The sequence below is a fragment of the Citrus sinensis genome, chromosome 4 (genome assembly GCF_022201045.2).
Source record: "Citrus sinensis cultivar Valencia sweet orange chromosome 4, DVS_A1.0, whole genome shotgun sequence".
In the NCBI taxonomy this organism is placed as follows: Eukaryota; Viridiplantae; Streptophyta; class Magnoliopsida; order Sapindales; family Rutaceae; genus Citrus; species Citrus sinensis.
The window spans coordinates 9,274,462-9,294,666 of NC_068559.1; the positions used below are offsets into that span (position 1 = coordinate 9,274,462).

Here is a 20,205-nt window from a genome sequence, read left to right on the forward strand (position 1 = left end):
GAATTAGCCTCTCTTCTGAATGTAAAGAAAACAGAAGCAAGTACTCGTGAGTGTATCCTCTCAGCTCATGATTCATCTGAAAATTGGGTAAAGAAACCTAAAAACTTGAGCACTAGTGCCAGTATGAAATGACATTCAGTAAAATTACGCTGCTTGATTTAGGGTACATGTGAATGCATGATCTGATCATTCATTGGTTCAATACTAGAAAAATAAACAACCCGTGAAAAGCAAGGGTTTCATTCAGAAATGAGTGAGTTGCTCAAGTTTACGTGCCTCAAGAAACTTGCAGCGCCCTTTACCACTTGATTCAATTTCTTCACTTCTCCTTTTAGATGAGCTGAAGCCAATATCACTTAATTTCAATTGTCGCTTGCCACTTCTACGACTGGAAACATCTTCATCCATTTCATCAGATTCCCTAACAAACATCCACAATTTAATATACAAATTAAATTGATATTGGAAAAGTTTTTTCAACAAAAAGTTGGCAAGTAGCTAAGGGGATCAGAAGGGGGGTGGGCAAATTGAATTCTTCTCATGTGCAGTAGCACATGAAACATGCATGCATTGGCAATATAGTCCTTTTTACTCCAGATAAAAAGCACAATCGGCAAGTTACATACACTGAATACATCATCACGTCCTATTCTGCACCTTTTGAGCAACAAGAACATAGGAAACTGGTCAATCCAAGCAATACTAACTATGAAAGCTTATACCGACTTGAGACATGAGCAACTTCGGGTGTTACAAACCCACAAGGTAGATTCACTGTTAAAAAGAGGCTTGCAAGAGGAGGGTGCTTTGGGGTTAATAAACTATCAACTGACCCCATTCCTAGTTGATGGGGATTCTAATATTCCACGCTCCTTTAGAACCGATGTCCATGGAGGTTCACGCAACCTAACTAGGTGACACCCCTAAGGTCACGAAACCAAGATCACTGTGGCAAGGGCCAACTTCAGAGGACTGAACTGCTCTGATACTAATTGCTACGAACCCACAAGGTAAAACTCACTCTTAAAATCCAGCTTGTAAGAGGAAGGTGCCTTAGGGTTAATAAACTACCAAAAGGTCCCATGCCTAGTCGATGTGGGATCTTGACATAGGGCGGGAACTTTTACGCGAAACTAGGACAGAGGTGGAACGACACTAACGCAATTACAGAAACTTACGGATGCTGCTAACAAACAAACGGGCTGTAGATAGATATAAAGCAACAAGCGAAAGGATTCGTAACGTACTGGCTTGCTGGAAATGCAAGGGCTGATAACGACAGATGGCTTTCCACTGGCACTAACTACATCACCACGATACCTTAAGCAATGATCTCCCTTATTTCGTCTTTTGATTGAACAAAATGCTACCCCCCCAAAACAAAAAACACGTCTCTATTTAAGCACAGTAAGAGAAGAGCATCTGGAACAAGGATATATACATCAATCAAGGAGAGCACAATTAGAGATACCCAACTTTAAGAGAAAATGGAATATATTTATTTGCTTACGCATGTAACAGTGGCTCACTGGCAATACTTCCATAAGATTAGTATTCATTTTGTGGCACCACAGCAAATGAATTATCAGATACTAATGACAGATTTAGAAGTTTCGGGATCAGAATAGCAGATTTTATGGTGTAAAAGACCAGAAACATGCAAAGTCATTATTAAGAATGCTGCAGAGTACATGAATCCAGGTGAAGTACCTATGACAAAGAGGAAAATTCACAGAGGATGGTGTCTTATTTGGCAACACATGGGACATATAATGGACAGACCATATAACAGGGAAATATAGCTATAAGAAATGATCCTCAAAAACTGTAATTAAAAATGCCAAGGAATGTAGAATAAGGACTAACCACAAGACTTCAACAATGTCTTTGAAATGAGAAGTGCATGTACCCCAACTGAAGCGAACCAAACTCGGGAATCCAAATATAATGTGTTTATGATCTGTCAACCAGGCCTTGGTTTCAGGATCTAAAGACAAGAAAAGATTAGCAGATTCCTAATCTTAGAATAACCCTCCAAAACTTTGAAAGTTATTGCACACAATAGAGAGCTTTAAGCATCTTGCACCTCCAGGATATCCAGAACCAAAGTTCCGATGCATATTTTCAGCTGTTTCCTCAAATATCCATCCTCTCAAAGTTCGATCTCTAGTGACCTACACGTTCAAATAAAATAGAAATAATCTGACAACTTAAAACAGAGGAGATTTGGAAAGGGAGTTCTCATTACCTTCGCAACTATGCTTGCACCACTAACAACTGGATAGAGACTGTCAGCCTTCTTTGATACAACAAATTTGATGGAAGGAAATCTCTGAGAAAGTTTTGCTTGGTACTTCTCAGCATCTCCCACCGTATCCAAATAAACCTGAAATATAAAAAAATGTAGATTTTTTCCACTTCTATCATGCATTCTCTTATTCTTTTCAGTTTTTTTTTTTCTCTCCTATCAAAAGAAAGTCAAGTTGAAGTGTTGAACCCATTAGAGTTCAAAACATGAGTAGGTTGCCTAATCCCCTCTTGTCCGTGCAATCTATCAAAGCTTTTTAATTTGCCAAAATTTCATGCTACAAGTGTTGTCAAGTGTTTGTGCACTATTAAGAATTGATGAATTTGAAAGAATGAGCAAAAATATTAATTCAAAAGGTAGTTAGTCAACAACAAAGGAGGCTTAGTAGAGATTTTCATAATTTTCTCATATTTGTGTGCAGCACTTCATGCTTGCTCATTATCTACTTTGTGCAAGTTTCACAAGATATATTAATCAATAAATCGAAGAAAAAAATTCAGCAAAAAAACACTCAAATTTTGTTACTGTTCCCTTGACATTATTGCTCATCTAGTAAAGGTTTCCACTGGTAAGAAACGAGATCTTATCTGATACATTACCTTCTAAAAACAATTCGATTATTTTTATAATCAGACATTACGTCAAGTGTAAGGATGAAACAGCAACTAATCTAACAGCTCATATCCAAACTTTGGTGTCATGAGTTGATTTTCTCCTAGGAGTAAAGAATGCATTAAATGATGGTTCTATACCAAGAGTCCCAAGAATCCATATAAGTCATGAAGAACTTTACCTCAGTTAGAAGAACTCCTATGTTTAGTACCCTTGTGATCAGGCCAATTGCTGAGTCATGTGAAATCTCATTCAGGTTTATCTTATTTCTGATGAAAAGCGAACAAAAGAAATCTAATGAGAACAGAAAAATGTTAAAAATCTTGAAAAATCTTACCATTTATAATACTTACTTATTAAGCATCTTAGCTGAGAGCTCCCTAGGATCTATAATATCTACAGCCCACCCAACAGAGTCATTAACCTTCAAATCCTCAAATAATTCCTCCCGCTTCTCTTCCTTTAGTGTTTTTGAATCTACAGGCAATCAAATCTGAATTAAATCAAGCGCTAAAAGACAAATGATCTGGTGAAGGAATAGAAGAAGACAAGCGGCTCTTTGTAGCACAACAGTGCCACTTTGCCATCAACTAACAACACCCCAAAGTAAGACAGTCATGGCCCCTATCTATAGTTTTAAAAGAACACGCATAACCAATTTAGTTTGTATTGAGCATACCTGTTGTGAGTGCAGAAAGTTAAATTGAGTTCATTTTTTATACCAAGTATACTAAAAAACATGGCAAACAGCAAGCCATTCGTGGGGGAAGGGGAGAAAGGACACAAAGAATAAGTGAAATTACAAACTTTGATGGAAAATATATATCTGTATGCAACTAAATTGATTACACCACAAGGCAGTTATCCTCTCGATCAAAGTAAAATACTACCAAAACTTTCCCACCAAAAATTAACTGTAACAGGCACAATTTGATGAAAGTAACCATCCAGCAATACAAGATAATGCAATCCCTTATTCTCACTGCCCACACGAATGGTGTCATATACATGACCAAATGCACTCAACATTTTTAAGTATGAATCCACTTCATCTAGTATTTGCAATTGATATACTAAATCCTATATTCAACTTAATAATTCAAAAGAGCAGCTATTATGTAAGATATTGAAATGTTTATTTGGAAACTAATAACTCTTATATTGTTTTGTCTCCTCAAATACAATCAAAACTTTTTTTTTCCTCTCCAAATTCTTTATACGAATAAGTTTTGAGACAATGAGGCAGTCAAAACAAATATATTAAAAAAAAATAAAATATTAACAAATTAAACAAAACCGAGATAGAAAAAGTAAAAGGGGTTGAGGAGGAAACCTGCAAAATTCAAGGTAGCAAGAGTCTGCTGATAGGAACAGGGACAGTACAAGCATCCGTACACCATGGGTCCTGAAACAAATTGAAAATGTTTTCAGAAAACAAGAACTAAACTTGAAGAAAAAAAAAAAAAAGCAAATGAAATGAAGAATAAAAGCAAAAAAAGCAAATGAAATGAAGAATAAAAGCGACCTAAAACGGGGCCACGGCCAGCTTCGTCGATGCCCATAATACAAGGATTTGAAGCCCATTTGGGAAGAGCTGCTTCCGATCCCATAACTCTCTCTCTATCTGAATTGGCTTATTTGGATTGAATCCTAAAATGCGGATTCGCCGTTAAGAACATACATGTTTTTGTTAATTGAACAACCAATAACAAGAATAGTATATGTATTTTTGAAAATATGAATATACGCAAATGATATTTGAAGTTACAGTAATATCTTTACTGTAGAGAGTATGTGGCAGCGGCAAGTAAATAAAATTAATATATATATATATATAATTATTTTCAAGCGTGAGCGTTTTAATTTTTTTTAATGTAAATGTATTATTAAATTATACTATTTAATAATATTATTTTTTAATACACTGTAAAATTGTGTAGTCTAATTCTATTAAAATGCACGATTTAAAAGTATTTTTACACAAAAAAAAAATGACGGCTTCACACTAAAAAATAATTGTTCATATATATAAGTGACAAGTGCGTGGAGTTATATGTAATGTCTAGTGAGTCATTTATATGAATAGTATGATGTGTTATAAAGAGTGTGATTAGTTATAAAGTAAAATTATCTAGAGATAAGGTGCAATGATATATTCTATAAAAAGAGATTCCCTTGGTGTATATAAAAGGGATTTTCTAGTAGTGTTGATCATCGATTCCCAAGACATCTGCTTGTATTCTCTCTTTGTAATAAAATTTAGTTGTCTTATTTTGGTTAGTTTTTTTTTTTAGTATTAGACCCAGTACTCCCAAAAGAAGTCTATCATAAATTTTCTATAAAAAAGTATGCTCTATGGTAGCTGTTGAAAACAGATCTTTCACATTAGAAATATTATAGGAAGTTAGAAGAAGTATTTTCTTAGATCAGGTTATTTGGCCAAGAGATATCCAATAAAAGTGCATTTAAGGAGGTGTGGCGCTCAATTATTAAGCTAAGGAGAGTTGTGTGTTTTGGACTTATCACCAACAAGAAAGAACTTTGTTTTATATCCTCCTATACATTAAGACTTGTGATTAGGGCAGTCTTTGACTATGGATAACTAAGATATAACTCAATCTGACATGCATACTTCTACTGTGGAAGCTCTCTCTTCTTCTTCAAATACTCACTCCTTCATAATAAACTTTCACTTTGAAACCTAAGAGTAGCGTTGGCAAAACCCCGGGTTTGATGCGGGTTTGGTGCTGCCCGGGACCGGACCAAATGAGTGAAACGGCTGTCCGGACCTGGGTTTAAGCCCGATTTTTTTCACGTGTGGGCCCGAGCTTGGATTTTTTATCCAGCCTTTTAAGCCCGCATGTGATAACATACTATATACTAATGTTAATACAAATTTTACACAAATAATAAATAAAATTTATTTCAATTTACTTTCTACTTCCTAAATGAAATATAGCACCTATTACATATGTTTATTACTATCAAAATTCAAAAATCAATTCCTATTATTGTATTATACATGTTTATTATCACAAAAAATTAGCTAATATTACTGTATTACTTATGTTTATTATTATAAAAAATCAGCTCAAGCACAACATATTAGCATAAAAAAAATATAAAGCATAAATAAAACATATAACACAAAAGAGTCATAATAATTTCATTACTTTTTTTAAAACTAAGACGGAAAAATTATATGAAAGGCAAAATTAAGAAGTAAAAACTCAATAGTCGAGGCTGGTGGCGAGGCTGAGTGGCTGACCAACTGTGATGGCAGAGTGATGGTGGTTGAGAAAGTGGCGATGGAGAGCTGGAGACAGTGGTTATGATGGGACGAACGACTCACTATCACAGCTGCATTGGAGATGGAGCAACTGAGCAAAGCTGCGTGCCAGGCCGAGTCAGCAACCAAGAAGAGATGATCCCGATGAGTGACGGTGGGTGGTAGTTGTTGCTGGCTTGGAGTGTTGGAGGTGCGGGCCGCGCGACAGCCGATGGCAGCATTGCTGGTTATGCTTTTCAAACTTTCGATAGGGATTAGAGAATTAGAGATTTGGCAATTTGGGTTGGGTACTTCGGGATTTGGGTTTTGATTTTTGTATTTATATTTTCTTTTTTTATTTTATTAAGAAACCAGGTCCGGGTTTTGAGTTTTTGGTATTAAGCCTGGAACCATACTCGAAAGTGTCTGGGTTTGAGAATTTCATGCCTGAATCCGTTTTTTTAGTACTGGGTCCGGTTTGGACGGGTTTTTTTTACACCCTTACCTAAGAGGAAAACAACCAAAAATCCATCTAATCTTTTAGATCTAAACCCCCATAAATTCTATGATGCAAATACCCTAATCTCTTCTATAAGATTTGTTGTTTTTTTTTAGATAGCCCAAACTTAAATCTGTATACAAGTCCTCTGAACTTCTTATACAATCCTTCTCCTTTAGTTCCAAAGAAACCTATTTTTTTATTCTCTCTCCACAAGATATTAAAAGATACAAGAATAAAGGTTACAAAGGACTGCATCTTGGTACTGTCAGAATTAGGCCGCAACCACTATTCCTTCGAGGCAAGAATGCCACATGCTTTTTGGTAATCCTTGATACAAGGTGGCATACTTTTGAAAAAGCATTGATCTCTACAGTAGAGTATGATTTAATCAAGGGCATATAATCATCCATGTGGAACCAAATTTCACCTTAGATCTGCATAAACCTACTCTCCAAAAAATCATAAAAGTCTTAATCCAGTTAAATAGATTAACCATGAAACTAAATGAATCAGCCCTTGTAGTTTATCCTATTGTGACCTATAAAGTCCAAACCCATATATTTTTTATGAGCTATTCGAATCTTTTTATAACCAAATTTATAGTCGAAAAAGGAAGAATAATGCAACCAAAAACCTTTAAAAAAAACCAACTGATCTTTCCACAAAGATGGATTAGTATGAACAAAATAATAGGCCCTTGCAGATCCATGAGACCTCACGAGTGGATAGAATGACAGATGGAAAAATACCAGTTTCTTTTCCTAAAAAAACAAAGCCCATATATCCATGTGAAAAGTATCAAATTGAAGGAAAGCATCCAGAATCTTGTTCACATATGCCTCGAAGATCTTGCTCAACAAGATTTATGGGATCTATTAAGATGATCAGCACTCTAAAGATTGGTGAAGAATTTGTCAAAAGAATGTATGATGATTATGCAATTGGCAAATGGATAGTTCACCAGAAAAACTCTGCGGATTTTGACTAATTGAAAAGGCTATTAGCTGGAGCATTATAAATGCTTTGGAGCAAAACAAAGCATTGGAGCAAATCATGGATCAACAACAATAGATGGCAGGACAAATATAGGAATTACAAAGGCAAGTTAAAAAAGCCAGAAGGTCTCGAAAGCTTACAACAAAACAACTGTCAGATTTGGATAAACTTCTCAGAAGAATTACTATGTTCAAAATCACAAGAGTAGCTTTTGATGAAATGAGGTTGAGGACACTGAGAGATCAACAAGAGTATTTTAGAAAATAATGAGAGTATTACAAAGGCAACAAGAGAACGTGTCTTGAAAAAAAGACAAGCCTTCCAAACTAGCACATGTTTAGGAAGAAAGTTCCTTAGGAAATAACTCTAAAGCATCCTAGAGAAGATATGAGATGCCACCAGTACAACCATGGCCCATAAAAGTAATTGGATGGGAAATTGATGATGCAAACAGTATCTCTAAGTCAGAATCTCCATCTTCCTTGCCAAATTAGATTATGATGGAAAACCAACCTCACATCGCGACAACACCAACATATGTTGATACTATAGGAAGGTTCAGACAATTTGTACATCAAGAAAGAGAACATTCGAATGCATCCGCATTTGGAGTGTCATCATCAGCTGGAGTACGACAAAACCCCTAAGCAGAACAGACATAAGAATGAGAGAACTGAGTCCAGATTCTACATGCTCCAACAATAAAAACATTTTAGAATATTGATGATATCAAACCAAAAGACAAACCTGCATATTTTTTGAATAGTTAATGGCATGGTGTGAAAGAGAATGCAAAATAGCTCTCCACATCAACAAGCGAGCAGTCACTCTCACGCTTGTTGCTGGATACTCAATAAAAAAAAAGTACATATTAAACCACGATGACCCATCACTTTCCTTAATAATGCTGTTAGTGACATATTTCATGGCCATAAAAGAAAAAAAAAGTGATATGATAGAAAACAATTCATGCAGACTAAGTGTTGTGATGTCAGACAGCTTGAAGATTCTTATATAAAACAAAAAGGTCTTTACTTCATATTTAATAAGCCAACAGACACAATAAAAAGACGTTCATTTTCAACGTACTTGGTCTAGTGATAGAAATGTTGGAAGCCAAACTCAAAGCTGAAGGAATCATAGAATTATCAAATTACACCCTAGCATAATTATATCAGATGGCAAGAGAATTAATTTAGAATATTACAGAAATCAAGAGCTAAAGAAACATATGAACCAGATAGAGAAAACTTCTCTATTTGAACACTACGACGAAAAACCCCAAAAGTTTGGATGTTATGAATCTGATGCCTTATGTTCTTGCCAAAAGAAATTCCTTAAGAAGAAAAAGATCTAGAAACCATACAAGGCTCAAAGCATGGATTTACCAAACAGCGAAAATTTCCAAAAAAATCATAAAGATCTTTTATCTGTAACAAGAAAGGATATTTTGCAAAACAATGCAAATCCAAAAAGAAGATTCCTACCAAGCTTCTATAGATAACTGAAGACCCAGATTTTGATGATGACTTCTATATATGGTTTGTTAAACCTAAAAATGCATTATTAGCAATTGACTTGCAAAATTAGGAGTCCGATGTATTTATTGAATCAAATAATGATTCAGAAAAACTTTCAGAGGAAGAGCCAATATTCACCCTCTCTAAAGACCAACTCGTTGATCTTACAATAACATGTGGACCATTATTCAAACCTTATGTTGATCTTTAGAATAACATGTGTACCATTATTCAAACCTTATAGAAAGATCATCCTCCAACTTTTAAGTGATAAACAGATTGCTCTCACTGCCTTAATTGACATTGGAGCAGTCTCATCAATTATCTATGGAAAGTGCTTGCCCAAAAGTTATCATGTCCCTACATAAGTCAGTTTTGCAACAGTAAGTGGAGACTAATTCTACAGTCATAAGTACACAAAGCCAATTAAAATTTTACCATTTGGTGAAAGACATAATTTCTTCAGTTATAACCAAACAGGAGAAGATTTACTGCTTGGAATAGACTTCTTTAGTCTCTTTGCCCTGTTCACTTTGCACTCAGAAGGATTTGGCTACACATTAATAAATCTTATTGACCACAAACCTCATCTCTTCATGTTACCATGGGTTCAGCAACAACCCATCTTTGGGAAGGGTGATAAAGTCAAAATTCAATCCACTCCAGTCTAGAAATTTGAACTTCAACACAGAGAACTCTGATAGTGTTGTACAGATATACCAAATAAGTTCTAGTCTAGAGAAATTTTTTTTATTTAATTGCCATACAAAGAAGGATAGGTTATGTCACATCAGACAACTTTTCATCCAAGAATGCCCCATGATGAGAAATTATGCAAACAAGAGATCTAATCATTCTCGGACCTCAAGCTTATCAGGTCATCCATGTCTCATTAGGCTAGCTTAGTGTTTTATGTAAACAAACATTTAGAACAATTATGAGGGAAAAAGAGATTGGTCATTGATTACAAGAAAATAAATAAGTGCCTACAAGATATTAGGTATCTATACCTAGAAGGACTCATCTTTTGGAAAGAATAATATCTGCAAAGTATACTCCAAATTCAACATGAAATCAGGATTTTGGCAGATTAGCATAAAGGATAAAGATAAGCACAAGACAACATTTGTGATACCACATGAACATTATAAATGAAATGTCATGCCATTTAAATTAAAAATTGTTCCATTAGAACTTCAACAAAGGATGGATGAGGTATACAAGCCTATATAAGACTTTTGCTTGGTATACATTGATGATGGCCCAATTTTTAGCTGTAGTGAGGAAGAACATACTAAGCATCTTTTGACTTGACATACAGTCATGATTTCGCGTTATCTGAATCACAGATGAAGATTGGATTTGAAGAAATTGATTTTTTGGGACTTCACATCACGAATGGACACATCATCTCATAACCACACATTGCAGAAAAAATATCACAATTCCCTAATGAATTGTCAAGTAGAAAATAGATTTAATAATTCTTGGGAATTATAATTATGCAATATATCACACTTCGAATCTCACAAAGCTGATGAGCCAAATTTCAAAGCACCTAAAAAAAAATCTTTACCATGGTCGGTAGAAGTAACAAAAGCTTTAAAGGAATTAAAGTTGAAATGTCAATCACTTCCACTTTTAAAGATTTTTGACAAAGGACACCTCATTCTCAAAATAGATTCCAGTAACAATTACTGGGGTACAATACTAATTGAGGAATTCAAAGAAAACAAGAGAATTTGTGGCTATAAATTAGGCAATTCACTAAAGCTCAACACCACTACCCATCATCGAAGAAAGAAGTCCTAGAAGTCATCAAGGCATAAAAAAATTCCAATTCTTTTTTTCTCTCACTCTATTTGTGATCGAAATAGATTAAAAGTATCTTCAAAAGTTACTCGAGAAAAGAAGGAGAAATTCCAGACCTTATAGTTAGCAAGGTGGTCTAAATCCCTTTCAAGGTTCATATTCGAGGTAAAACACATAAAAGAATAATCCAATACTATTGCAGACTTTATTTCCAGACCAATAACAGCATTGTCGATGGCTTCAAGCAACACGATATTACCTAAAGAATAGGACATGGAGAAATCCCTTTTTATCTATAACATACTAGGATTCATAGTAGCACTTACTGAAAAAATCAAATAACAAATCTTTGAAAAGGTTGTTCACTATCATGAATATCTTGAGAGCTCTGACGATACAATTTGGCGCTTATGGTCACTCTTACAAAAGTTTGAATACAAGCTAATCAAGATAGGAAAAGGAAGTCTTAGACTTTTTGAACCATTTCCTAAGAAGGATTAGATGAATAAAGTGGTATACAGAGTCTGCACAATATTTCATCATGTTATTGATAAAGATAGCAATTAGGAACATTTTGTTGTATTGAAGCATCATCATTGTCATATTATGTCTTCTAGTTATAGATAAATCTATATCCTGTAGCTATAGTATTTGAACTACATTTTATCCACAGAAGCCGAAGATATGCTAAAGGAAGGTGGTTTGGCAGACTCTTTGCTCTTATATTTAAAGACATCCTTACACTCAAATTAATCAATGGATACTAGTTAACTCATAGTACTATTGTCATAGTACAGTTCAAATACATAAAGGGAATAAATAAATTACCATTAGTTAAAATGATAGACCATAATCACACACGTGATGACACACAGATTATGTGAGGTGGATGTTTACATGCTAGAAGAGCTTTGGCAGAAATCTATGGTATGGAACCCATGTATAACATTCACAGTCTTCTTTCTCCAAATGTACAAGTAACCCTAGATCTCTTCTACAGAGAAGAGATACGAAAGGACAGTTTCACAGTAATGATCATTATGAATTGGAAATGAGAGGATTATATGATAATTAGCTACGAACACAAGGAAGAACGTGAGAAATAACACTATTATAGCGACCTCTAAGACTACCAAAATAGAGGGAAAGATGGCTAGATTGTTATGGCTCGGCAAAAATATAACACTCCACTAAAATATTTATTTAAAAATTTAAAAAAAATATTGTACTTTTAATATAAATATGAATTCTAAAAGTAGTTTACAAAACAACAAAAACTTTCTTAGTAGAAGGCATACAGAGATTTCTTAGTATATTTCAAAACTTTTATTATTACACAACGCTGAAATACTTATTTTTGATTAAAACAAAGCTGAACCTATCAAAAAATCTCAAGGTCGGTTATGCATATATGCACTTCGTCTTGGTTAGGACTTGGTGCCAACTTACCCTGCTCATCGTTACCTGAAATGTAAGGACTTTATTAGCTAATGTCTAGTAAGATAACACTTGGATGCATGTATAACTTATTATGCATATGGATGATCATATTAAGTTTTTAAAAGAAACTTACAAAACAACTTTATTAGGACCCTAGGTACGTTGCATTACAAGGCTGGTACTTTTACTCTTTAAACAATATGTACTTGGGCCTCATTAGTTGATCTTTTGGGTGTTACGTATCGCCGTCCCTAAAAGATTTCTTTTTACTTAGCTTTGAGGGCTTACCCTCCTTAGAAACTTTGCCACTTGGTAGTACAACCACTTATTTTTTATAAATTCATTTTCTGAAACATCTTCTTCATAATGTAATCCATGATATGCATGTATTCAATGCAACTTATGTCATAACATTTGAAGTTCCTAGATGCATAACAGAATTAACACACAAAACTATTTAAGAACAAGATTCTTTAATACATGCGGTATAGCCTACCATAGTATAATTAAGTATAAGTATCACAGATTATGCGGCAGAGTCGATCATAACATAACTAAGTATCGTAGATTAGGTGGCAGAGTTGACTATAACATAACTTAGGCGGCAGAGCCAACCATAACGTGATTAAGTATCATAGATTAGGCGGCAGAGCCGACCATATAAGAATTTAGATTATAACTAATTACATCATAATAGCCATCACAACATAAAGGAATGGTTAAAATTAAAGTTAAGTATGAAAAAATTTTTGTCCCTACATTGCAGTTGAAATGTTACTTACTTCTTGATTTGACTTCTCTAGACCTTTCTAAATTAAGAATTTTTCTACTCTTGATATTATGAATTAGAAGAGAATGAAATTTCTAGGTTGAATTGAAAATTAAAGGGGGTAAGGGGTATTTATAGGATTTCTTAAAGCTAATGGATGGCTAGGATTTTGTCACCATAAATCTTGATCAATTGTTGAGATTAACATTGATAAAAACTTACTAAATTCTAGAATTTTTAACTTTCTTTACATACTTCTTTTACATCATCACTTATGTCATTACTTATGTCATTGCTTATGTCATCATTACTTATGTCATTGCTTATGTCATCATTATTTAGAATTAAATATTTTATATTATTATTATTTTAATACTTAAGGGAGCTTATTAACTTAAAATAAATTTTATTATATTTAAGTGTGAAAATTGTACCTCACAAGAAAATTATGATTAAGGACCAGGCTAGACCCAAGAAGACCCTCAGCCATTACAAGTTGTACCTTCGCCAAACTTATAGATTAAAAAGACATATTTGTACAAAAATTTACTAAATAAGAAGAGGAACACATGCACAACAGGAACCCTTCATGGAAGTAGCACAAACTGAATGGAAGTAGTAATGGACCCTAACAGCAGAAGCAATGGTGAATAATTACTAATAAATAAGTGACAAGTGTGTAAAGTCACATATAATGTCTAGTGAGTCATTTGTATGAATAATATGATGTGCCATAAAGGGTGTAATTAGTTGTAAAGTAAGATTCCTTAGAAATAAAGTGTAATGATGTATTCTATAAAAGGAGATTCCCTTGGTGCTTATAAAAAGGACTCTCTACTAGTGTGTTGATCATCGATCTGAAGACATCTGATTGTATTCTCTCTGTATAATAAAATCTGCTTGTCCTATTTTGGTTATTTTCTTTATACACACACACACACTCTCTCTCTCTCTTTAGTGCAAATGCGAACGTTTTTTTATTAAATGCATAATTAACTTAACACCATATGGAGTTATAGTATTTTATCATCATTACCATAACACTATATAGTGTTAAGCTAACTATATTAAAGTTAATGATAAACTAAATATAATAAAATAAAGATTTCAATATAGGACAAAATACATTGCATTGGAGTCTATTATTTTTTGTCTTTTAGTTATCTCTATATGTAATATGATTAGAAATCCCTAACACACACATATATATAATTTTTCTCTAGTGGTGGGCACCTTCACTATATTAAAGTAAGGATGGATACTAAAATAAGAAAAAGAAATACATATTTCAATACATTGGAGACTGTGTTTTTTTGTCTATTAGTGGCATCTTCATTTTGTTAAAATGAGAATGCCTTCACTAGAGAATTATTATTATTATTATTATTATTATTATTTAGAGAGAGAGTTTCCAACCAGGGATCTGCGCTTTATTAAAATAAAAGATAAGATAAAAATTAAAAAACACAAATTTTAATACACTACAAGATATAAAACAGTGCATTGAAATTTATGTTTTTTTTTGTTTGTCTCTGGTTTTAATATAGTTATGAATTCTTGATTGGAACACACACACACACAAAAATATATATAATATAGACACCCTTATTTTTTTTTATGCGGACATGCTCTTAAATCGTATGCGCACCCACACCTGAGACGACTGGTATATTTTTCACTATAGAGGCGACGTTTATTGATTTCTGTTATGGGTTTATGGCATAAGGTGCAAGTTGTTTTCGCTGCATAAAACTAAAGTAATCTAAGGGTTTTTGGAAAAATAGAAATATGTTATGTTAAAAGTGACACAATAAGAACTTTGAAGAACTACAACCCCAAGTAAAGACAGGAAGGAAAATTGCTAAATATCAAGTGAGATACAAGAGAGTACACAACAGTTTTGGGCTGATAAATAAGCGAGAATATGCTTAATGCATCATATTTCAGTTAAGTATTAATTCAATTTTTTTACATAATATATTTATACATTTATTTATTTATTTATTTGAATTGGGTGGAACTGTATATTGTCAAGCTCCTGAAGTTCAGTATAGGAAGGAGATCATGCAGGACATTATTTGCTACTCGTACAGGCGGCCGGGTAGGTTCATTTGGTAACATTTCTCTAGCCAATCCGTTTTGCAATATCATTTAATACACAATTTATTAGTCCCTTGGAGGCCTTGTTTAAGAACAACTTGGCTGAGGCCCCCTTGCGTCTTTATTTTTCAGGTTTTAACTAGTATGCATATCTGCATTAACTTGAAACCATCAATGCATGCTTGACTTGTTTTGTAGGTTTTAACAAGTGTGCTTGACAATAACCAGAAACCTTCGAAGGTTGGTTTGTGCAAGAAAGTGAGATATTCAACAAATATGCTGTATAGATTTGCATTGTTGTGCCCGTCATATATTTTTATCCCTCTGACGAAGCAGAAACAATAAAAGAGCAAAGTTCTGAAGTGAAATCTGATTATTGATGAAAATTGTTGACAAACTAGGGTTTCTTACCTTTTACATATAATGCAAAATCATCAAAAGGAGCCAAATTAATTAAAAAATAAAATTCTAATATCTTCCAGTATATCATACCCCCAAAACAGTCACATATAGCCCAAGTTAAAATTTTAAAAAAGTACAAATGTCATGTACTTATAGACTTGGAAAGGTCAGACACCTGTAGCGTAAGTAACAAACCTGACAAGGCACGAAGGTCATGTTCTACATCACGCACTTTATAATTACAGGCTGTGGCCTCATCTCATAAAATGCTCATCCTTGGTTGGTCTGGTAGCCAGAAAGATATTGAGAAAAGATGTGAACAGGATTTTGATAATAAGTTATTTGTCTTCCATTCAGCTGATAATTATTAAAGTCTTCCTATGATTGCTGTAATATGTCTTCTCTTTATAGTTACTTGATGCGGTCCCAGTCAAAGCTAATTAAAATAGATTTCTCTTAGGGTGAGAATAACCACAAGTAATTGAATTTAATTGATACTGAACTCTTTTATTCTTGCTGTTGGAGCTCATTTATACTTAGAACAATATGAAGCCATCACAATCTCAATTGATCGTGATTGTTGGCTGATTCTAGGCTGACTTATTCTCTTAAACTAACAGCTAAATCAAATAACAATAATTCAAATAATAAGAAATCAAATAACATAAAATCAGCAAGTGAAGATTCTTTGGAGACCAAGTCCATCCGCAAAACTAGTGGAGTGCACATGTGTCCCTTCAGCTACCAAGTTCTCATGCAGCAGCTCATGTGTATCCTTGATACAGGGTATTAGGCTTAGGTACCCTTGATGAGCGTCGAGGCCTATCATCCTCCCCCCTGGAAGTGGTCCCTTGTCCACAAGGGACAAATGAGGAAACTTCTGCGTAAGCTCTACAACATCTTCCCACGTTGCTTCTTCCTTTGTCAAACGTTTCCATTGCACCAAACATTGTTCCACAAATTTGCCACCTCTTTTAATCCAACGAACATCAATAATTGCAGCAGGTTCTAAAATGATTAGCCCATCATCATCAACAGATGGCAACTCAAGACCAGGGCTAAGGTTATCACTAATAAATTTTTTCAGCAATGAAACATGAAAGATTGGGTGCACACGAGACTGAACTGGCAATCGTAGTTTATAAGCAACACTACCAATCCGTTCAAGAACTAGATACGGACCAAAGTATTTGCTCGCTAATTTCTGATGAGCACACCGAAAAACCATAGCTTGACGATATAGCTGGAGTTTTAAATAGACCATATTGCCAGGCTGAAATTGAACATCACGACGCCTTTTGTCGGCTGATTGTTTCATGCGATTAATGGCAGCGGCAAGATTGCTCTTCAACAATTGAAGCAACTCATCTCGAGTTAGCAGGGCCTGGTCTACTTCATGAACCGGAGAAGAGCCTTCATGATACATGGGCAAAGTGGGAGGTTTGCGGCCGTAAAGAGCAAGAAAAGGGGTCATACTAGTAGACTCATGATACGTTGTATTGTACCAATACGCTGCCCAAGGAAGGTATGAATTCCATTTGCAAGGCCATTGGTGAACAAAGCTCCGGAGGTATTGTTCCAAGCACCTATTTGTGACCTCCGTTTGACCGTCGGTCTGCGGATGATACGCCAAGCTCAATTTCAATTTGGTTCCTGACATTTGGAAGAACTCCTGCCAAAACTTACTAATAAAAATGGGGTCTCTGTCGCTGATGATCGACTCTGGCATGCCATGGTGTTTAACTACACCGTCAACAAATCGTTCCGCCACTGTTTTTGCTGTGAACGGATGCGTTAAAGCCATGAAGTGCGCATATTTACTGAGCCTGTCAACAACAACTAGGATGGTATCCTTCCTTGCGAGTTTGGTAATCCCTCAATAAAATCAAGTGTGATATCATCCCACACTTTGCAAGGAATTGGAAGAGGTTGTAGGAGACCCGCTGGCTTTAGTGTGGAAGCTTTTGTTTTTTGACAAATAACACACCTGCTAACATAATCATATATTGTTTTGTACATAGAAGGCCAGTAGAATTGAGTTGCCAAGCGTTTGAACGTGCAAAATACTCCAGAATGGCCTCCCATCTTTGTGTCGTGTGCTTCAAAGATTAACGTTTCTCGCAATTTGAGCGGCACCACAACTCTGCCTTTGAAGAAGACTAATCCTTGACGAATTACATATGGCCTGGTATCTTGTGTATGGGCCAATGATGTTATTCTTTTAACATAGTCATCTTCTACAGCAGTGTGTTTAATTTGTTCCCAAATTGAAACCTGCGACACAAATAGATGGTTAAGTGTTGCATTGTCAGGACGCCGGGAGAGAGCGTCCGTTGCCATATTCTCCTTGCCCGGCCGATATTGGATTTTATATTCAAACCCCATCAATTTTGCTATCCATTCATGTTGTTCTGGTGTGGCTATGCGTTGCTCCAAGAGATATTTTAGGCTGCGCTGGTCTGTCTGGATAATGAATTTTCTTCCCAATAGATACGGTCGCCATGTACGAATTACCTCCACTATCGCCAACATTTCTTTAGCATAGGCAGACCATGTTTTCTTGGAAACACCAAGTGCTTTACTCATGAATGCGATTGACTGACCATTTTATTGTAGGACTGCTCCTATCCCGTCTCCCAAGGCATTTGTTTCAATGATGAAAGTGTTGTTGAAATTCGGCATAGCCAAGGTAGGGGTGCTGGTCATTGCTTTCTTTAGTTTGTTGAATGCTTCCTCAGCTTCCATGCTCCACTCAAATTGCCCTTTTTTTAACAAATTGGTGAGAGGTTTTGCTAGCAGCCCATATCCCTGCACAAACTTTTTGTAATATCCCGTTAGTCCTAGGAAGCCTCGCAATTCGCTGATATTTTTTTGTAGTGGCCAAGAGACCATAGCAGCAATTTTTGAGTCATCCACCTTCACACCATGACATGTGATGATGTGCCCCAAATATTCTAACTCCTGCTGTCCAAAGTGACATTTGCTTGATTTAATAAAAAATTGGTGCTGCTTTAATACCTCTAATGCTTGTCTGACATGATCAAGGTGATAACTCCAAGAGGGGCTGTATATTAGTATGTCGTCAAAGAAAACTAAAATAAATTTCCTTAAGTACGGCCGAAAAATAGAGTTCATGATTGCCTGGAATGTTGATGGAGCATTACAAAGGCCGAATGGCATTACCAGATACTCGTAATGGCCGTTGTGTGTTCTGAAGGCTGTCTTGTAAACATCTGTGGGTTTGACTCGGACTTCGTGGTACCCGGCCCGTAAGTTTAGTTTGGTAAAGTAAGTGGCTCCATGCAACTCATCCAACATGTCATCGACGGTTGGTATAGGGAATCGGTCCTTGACAGTAACTTTATTAAGCGCACGGTAATCAGTGCAAAATCTCCAACTTTCATCTTTCTTTTTCACCAAGAGCACAAGTGAAGAAAATGGGCTGGTACTTGGTTGTATTAACCCTGAGTTGAGCATCTTATTGACTTGTCGTTCAATTTCATCTTTTTGGAAGTGAGCATATCTGTATGGCCTTACATTAACAGGTTCGATTCCCTCCTTTAATGTAATATTGTGCTCTATCTCACGGCTTGGAGGAAGATGTGTTGGTTCTTGGAATAAAGTTGAATACTCCTCCAGCAAACTTTGCATATCAGATGCCATCTTGCTTAGTGCGAGTTCAAGCCTCATATTGAAGCAAATTGTGAAACCTTGCTGCCTTTGCTTAGCATCATGGGAAATTTCAGTGAGAGAGGCCAATTGTGGAGCCTGAGGGCCAATACCTTGCAGCTGCCGCTTTTGGTTCTCCCAATCAAATTCCATTGTGAGTTGCTTCCAATTACACACTACTGAGCCCAATTGCTCCAGCCAATGAATCCCAAGTACCAAATCTAACCTTGTAATGGGCAATGCATACAAGGTAAGAATAAAGGGAATATCTTGCAAGAATAGTTGTACCTTTTTGAACTTGCCCTTGCATAATAACGTTTCACTATTAGCTACTTTTACTGAGAATCCTGAGGTAGGAAGAACCAGTAGCTGTAACAAATTTGCCAAACGGCTGCTGATGAAATTGTGTGTTGAACCACTGTCAATCAGTACCACAATTTTGGAAGGCCCAATTTTGGCAGAGACCCTCATGGTTTGAGGAGCGGTCCAGCCCATGAGAGTGTAGTATGTGATTTCGGGTTCAGTTTGAATTTCTTCTGTTTGTTCATTGTTTGCGTTTTCATTATCAGCGGCTCCAACTTCAAGTAACAGCAACTGTGGTCCTTGGCACTTGTGACCTGCAGTGAAACGTTTGTTACAGTTGAAACACAAACCAAGTGCTCTTCTACGCTGCATCTCTTCCCATGGTAGCCTCTTGATGCTGCTTGTTGTTGGGGAGCGATTGGTTGTGGTTGGGTTCGTTACTGCTTGGCTAACGAATGGTGGCCGTGTTGTTTTCCTTTGACAAGTCAGCTGTTCATCTCTCAT

General features: G+C 35.5%; 1 protein-coding gene across 1 annotated transcript; it reads right to left on the reverse strand.

Annotated features, from left to right (window-relative positions):
* Positions 1–41: 41 nt before the first annotated feature.
* LOC102611600 (ribonuclease H2 subunit A) lies at positions 42–4,641 on the reverse strand. The gene is made up of 8 exons (XM_006485128.4): positions 4,446–4,641; positions 4,254–4,325; positions 3,274–3,397; positions 3,102–3,189; positions 2,249–2,386; positions 2,087–2,174; positions 1,867–1,987; positions 42–421 (listed from the first exon to the last, which is right to left on the reverse strand). The coding sequence occupies exons 1-8, from the start codon at positions 4,528–4,530 to the stop codon at positions 244–246; spliced, it is 894 nt and encodes a 297-aa protein (XP_006485191.1). The 5' UTR covers positions 4,531–4,641; the 3' UTR covers positions 42–243.
* Positions 4,642–20,205: the final 15,564 nt, after the last annotated feature.